Here is a 6,004-nt window from a genome sequence, read left to right on the forward strand (position 1 = left end):
GTAGAATAATTTATTTTTGTACGAAATTAAAGCTGACATCATATATTGTATTGGCAGGAAATTTTTTAATGATAGCTTGATATATGTCCAAAATGATCAATGTAAGCATGACTTATATTAGTAATAGTTAATAGATTTTTTACAAGAAAAAAAAAGTTATAAGTTGGTAAAATTATTACAGAAAATAGAAAACAAACTCAATTATTATTATTTCATAAGATTTCAAATCAACACCATGAATATAATTTTTTTTTTTTCATTGAACCCCCACTATTGTATAATGGTTAATTTAAATGTTAATATTGTATTTTTGGCTCCGTTATATATTTTATACTCTCCACCATATATCAACCTTTTAAATTATGGATTATTCTCCCTTAATTAAAATGTCTCAAAATGTTGTGTAACTATTTTAAGTTATAAAACACGAAGTAAAAAGAAATATAATTATCATAAAAATGATACATAAAATTAGGAATAATATATTATTAAAGTTGTATTATACAAATATTCCAAAAATAAAAGATTTTTGCTAAAAAGGGAGGGGGAATTTTAGAGGGGAAAAACAACAACACCAGAAAGTGACAAGTGTTATTCCTAGTGTCTGTTTTAGTATTATATTATTGATTGGACAAAGCCATTATTAAGTATATATAAATACAAAAATATCAATGTTTTTATTTATTTATTTATTTATTTATTTATTTATTTATTTTATTTATTTATTTATTTTTTACATTATCTAATTTCTTTATGTTTTAAATTTAACAAATATTTTGGCTCTATACCCAATAAGTGTCTTTTCCATTTAAACTTAACCTTGACTTTATTATCATTGAGCTACCTTATCCAATAACCAGATTTAATTTGGATTAAATAATCAGATTGCCACCTCTACATGGATGCAACAGGAAGAAGAGGGTTTGCATTAGGTCACAATTTTATTTTATTTTTTCTGGCAGTTATGTTTCGTCACCTTGATAACGTTATTTGATGACGACTGCCTCTGCAACACCGTCATTTGTAAATGGAAAAATATAACTAATGGACAAATGGCTACCTTTATACGTAGTAGACTAGTAGTTATTTAGAGTACAATCACTTGACTTGTTGACTATTGCCTAAAGACTTGGGCAAGTCTATACAAAATTTGCAATTATTATTAACTTTTTCTTTCTAACATATCCTAATTCTATAAAGATAAGAAAATGGTAGGAAGTTGTCCCACAAATAAAGTGTTAGGAAACTACTCCTTTAAAAAGGTAGTTACTTCACAACAAACATAAAATATAGAAAGTTATTTAGAAAAGTAAACCCCAAATTAATAGATACGTCCGGTACAGTAAATTTATACTTCGTAAATAATAATTTTGTGTAACTACATATTACTATATTAATACAAATCAACATACATTATACATGGTCCATAATCTAAGAAAGAGTAAAAAAAGGGATGAATATTAGAGTGAAATTTACATGAAATTACATCCATACTTCTATAGGAGTCAAGAGTTTAGCAGTTACTCTATATAATATGTAGTAAAATCTTTCTGAATGCATAGTTCTAAAGATCATACACTTTGACAGCCATGGAGTTACACCAACGTAACACCACAAAAAATGCTACTCACTCCGATAATAATTCACCCTTTCCGGTCAAAACTTCGAGTCGATGGAGTTTGCCGTGCAAAGCAGTTTACTTCATTGTTACACTCTCCAAAAAAGCAAACAAAAACACACATCTCTACAAAAGAGTACTTATCCGTTCTCCGCCTTATGTCGTGCTTGATGTAGAAACTGATTCTGTTTCTTCTATCCATGACAACGTACAAGGATCGTCGTTGTTGTCGTTGTCTTCCTTCTCTATTAACCAACAAACCCTCACTTCCATCACAAGGGACAAGAACCTTGAATCACTTTCGCAACTTGGCGGTGTAAAGCATCTTGCTTCAACACTAGGAACCAACAATGAAATTGGTGTAGATAGCACTAACACTCCTGATATTTTGCATCGAAAGAGTGTTTTCGGGTCTAATTGTTTCCGAAAACAGCCTAATAAAACCTTCCTCAGTTTCGTAGTTGAAGCCTCGAAAGACACCACAATCATCATTCTTTTGATATGTGCTTGCCTCTCCTTAGGATTTGGCATGAAGCAGCATGGCCTAAAAGAGGGGTGGTATGATGGGGGAAGCATCATTATAGCAATATTCCTCGTTGTTTCGGTTTCTGCCATCAGTAACTTCAAGCAGAGCCGACAGTTTGAAAAGCTCTCTAACATTGGCAGTGACATACAGGTTGAAGTATTGAGAGATGGATGCCGCCAACATATATCCATCTTTGAAGTTGTTGTGGGAGATATCGTGTATTTGAACATAGGAGATCAGATTCCGGCTGATGGGTTATTCTTGGATGGTTATTCCTTAAAGGTAAATGAATCAAGCATGACCGGAGAAAGTGATCATGTCGAAGTGGATGACAGGAATAGCCCTTTTTTGTTCTCTGGCACAAAAGTGACAGATGGTTATGGGAGGATGTTGGTTACTTCAGTAGGGATGAACACTACATGGGGTGAAATGATGAGTTCCATAAGTCGAAATTTGGATGAAGAGACTCCATTACAGAAACGGCTCAATAAACTCACTGCATATATTGGTAAGGTTGGGGTTCTTGTTGCATCACTTGTTCTTATTGTACTGTTGCTTCGGTATTTCACAGGACACACTTTAGATGAACATGGAAATAGAGAATTTAATGGATCGAAAACAAGTACTAATGATGTAATGAATGCAGTCATAGACATTGTTTCTGCAGCGGTTACCATTATTGTTGTAGCCATTCCTGAGGGTCTCCCCTTAGCTGTGACTTTAACTCTTGCTTATTCGATGAAGAAGATGATGGGAGATAATGCCATGGTGAGGAAACTCTCTGCTTGCGAAACTATGGGTTTGGCTACTACTATATGCACAGACAAAACCGGTACACTCACTCTTAACCAAATGAGTGTCACTGAATTTTGGCAGGGCAGAGAAGTGGTTCAGAATCCCTTCTCTTTATCAAAGATTGTTCTCGAGTTGCTTTATCAAGCAGTTGGCTTGAATACAAGTGGAAGTGTCTGTCAATTGCCTTTTGCAATAGTTCCTGAGATATCTGGCAGTCCGACTGAGAAAGCAATCCTAAAATGGGCTATATGTGATTTGGAGATGCAGATGGAAAAACTGAACAATAATTTTGAGGTTCTGAAAGTTGAGGCCTTCAACTCTGAGAAAAAGCGAAGTGGGGTTATGGCTAGGATGATGAGCGACATTAAAGTAGTGCAAGTGCATTGGAAGGGAGCAGCAGAGATGATTTTAGATATGTGTTCGAGTTATTATGATCAAGGAGGGATGCTTGTGAGGTTGGAGGAAGAAGATAATAAATATTTCCGGGGAATAATTCAATACATGGCAGCACAAAGCCTAAGATGCATTGCTTTTGCTCACAAACAAGGAAACGAAGGCAATGCCACACAGCAGCTTGATGAGAGTGGCCTCACATTGCTAGGTATAGTTGGGTTGAAGGATCCATGTCGGCCTGGTGTCCGAGAAGCAGTGGCATCATGCAGGAAAGCAGGAGTTAGTGTGAAAATGATTACTGGGGACAACATTTTCACTGCGAAAGCCATTGCTGCAGAATGCGGAATCCTCAAACCTGATGACCAATCATTACATGAAGAAGCTGTCATAGAAGGTATTCAGTTCAGAAATTACTCTTCTGAACAAAGAATGGATAAAATTGACCACATTCGAGTAATGGCAAGATCATCCCCGTTTGATAAGCTCCTCATGGTCCAGTGCCTAAAAGAAAAAGGCCATGTAGTGGCAGTGACAGGTGATGGTACAAATGATGCCCCTGCTCTTAAAGAAGCCGATATTGGGTTATCAATGGGTATCGAAGGGACTGAAGTCGCAAAGGAGAGCTCCGATATAGTCATCCTAGATGACAACTTTGCTTCAGTTGTCACCGTCTTAAGGTGGGGTAGATGTGTTTACAACAACATCCAGAAATTCATTCAGTTTCAACTCACAGTAAATGTGGCCGCGCTTGTAATCAACTTTGTTGCTGCAGTTTCTTCAGGAAATGTTCCTTTGACAGCAGTCCAACTGCTGTGGGTGAACTTGATCATGGATACCTTGGGAGCATTAGCTTTGGCAACTGAAGAACCAACAAATGATCTCATGGAAAAAACTACTGTACCTGTAGGAAGAACTGAGCCACTCATAACCAAAGTCATGTGGCGAAACCTCATTGCACAAGCCTTTTATCAGATGACCATCTTGCTGATCCTACAGTTTAAGGGTCAGTCAATCTTCGGAGTACAGGAGAAGGCGAAGGACACCCTCATCTTCAACTGTTTCGTGCTATGTCAAGTATTTAACGAGTTTAATGCAAGAAAGCTGGAGAAAAAGAACATATTTAAAGGTATTCTTAAAAACAGGTTGTTTCTAGGGATAGTTCTGATTACTGTTCTTCTTCAAGTGGCAATGGTAGAATTTCTCAAGAAATTTGCAGGTACTGAAAGGTTGAATTGGGTTCAATGGTGCGTATGCATAGCACTTGCTGCGATCAGCTGGCCCATCGGCTGGCTCGTAAAATGTATTCCGGTTTCCGACCAGCATAGCAATCTCTCGGCCCGCAGTTAAAATTCCTGCCATTGACCATAAAACAAACATCAGTGTCAATCTGACTCATGATAAAAGAAAAAGTTTTTGCTGATACTAATCTGAGTCATTGCATATACTTTTTAGTCAGTGGATCTAGAATAGTACAAATTAAGACTTTATGGAATAGTTTGTCAATAATGAAATGCTTTTATTAAACTCCAACTTCATGGCAAATCTACATCAATAATACAATATGCAATTAACTATTATCAATCCAGACAACAAAGTGACTTTTTTTTTTCCTTGCACCCTAAAGCATGTATGCATATCATTATATCAAGAGTTGAGTATTGTAATTTTACACTTTCACTCTATTTTTTTTAGGAATAGTTTACTTTTGAGTCTTACAAAAAAAAAAAAAAAAAAGTATTAGGCTGGCCCATGTATTTCTTTTGGTTTTTTTTTTTTTTTTTTAAAGCATACCCTTTTTTTTTTTTTCTCAATGTTCTTCTTCTTTTTTCACCCACCTATTGCAAGTAACGGGAAACATAGGAAGAAAAATAGGGAAAACAAAGAAGTGGCAAAAGGGCAGGGTGAACTCGAGCAGGACTGGCGCTTACAGAGTAAAACATATGGTTCAAACTTCCAAGTTTGATGTATAAATCATACTGTGCTTCTATATCATACTGGTTTATCATCTTCTATATCTTCTCTTTTATTCATTTCTTTTTACCCCCACCTACTGTAAATAATGGAAATACAGGTAAGAAAAGTGAAGGAAAACAAAAAGGTGGCTAAAGGGAACGAAGAACTCGAGCAGACCTGTCACAGAGTAGAACATATGATTCCAAGTTTGATTCATAAATTATATTGTATTTGCATTGGAATATTGATAAGATTATAAAACCAAACATTAATATGGAGTATAATGTTAATATTTATTTATTTATTTATTTTTTTGCTGAGTTCAGTCTTTAAGATAGAAACTCTTTGAGGCCAAGCTGTCAACATTAGCAAGCTATCGCAATTCGTAAACATAACTCATTAATCAGGATCAGAAACCAATCTCCTGTAAAAATTTAACATTTCAATATATATGTGAAGAAGATATGTTTGGTTTAATGCACTATTATTAAGTAAATCTTGAAGAGGTATTGGGCACTTAAAAATTGTTCTTCCAATGAATATAGTAAACGTGAAATTATCCCTTTGGTGGTTGTTTTCTCTAAATGAACGTGACTTGAATTTTGTTATTATCTTTGTGAGAATTCCATTTCTCTCTTTTAATACCACCTTAGTAGGCACTTTTATTAGAATCAGAGCAGCTGTTAGGTGTTCTAAGATAACCACTTAATTTGTCACCC

The 6,004-nt window shown here is 35.2% G+C and overlaps 1 protein-coding gene across 1 annotated transcript; it reads left to right on the top strand.

Annotated features, from left to right (window-relative positions):
* Positions 1–1,437: 1,437 nt before the first annotated feature.
* Positions 1,438–4,927, top strand: LOC110737097 (putative calcium-transporting ATPase 13, plasma membrane-type). Its single transcript, XM_021917467.1, has one exon. The coding sequence runs from the start codon at positions 1,590–1,592 to the stop codon at positions 4,677–4,679; it is 3,090 nt and encodes a 1,029-aa protein (XP_021773159.1). The 5' UTR covers positions 1,438–1,589; the 3' UTR covers positions 4,680–4,927.
* The last annotated feature ends 1,077 nt before the right edge of the window (positions 4,928–6,004 follow it).

This window comes from Chenopodium quinoa, unplaced genomic scaffold (assembly GCF_001683475.1).
Source record: "Chenopodium quinoa cultivar QQ74 unplaced genomic scaffold, ASM168347v1, whole genome shotgun sequence".
Classification (NCBI taxonomy): domain Eukaryota; kingdom Viridiplantae; phylum Streptophyta; class Magnoliopsida; order Caryophyllales; family Amaranthaceae; genus Chenopodium; species Chenopodium quinoa.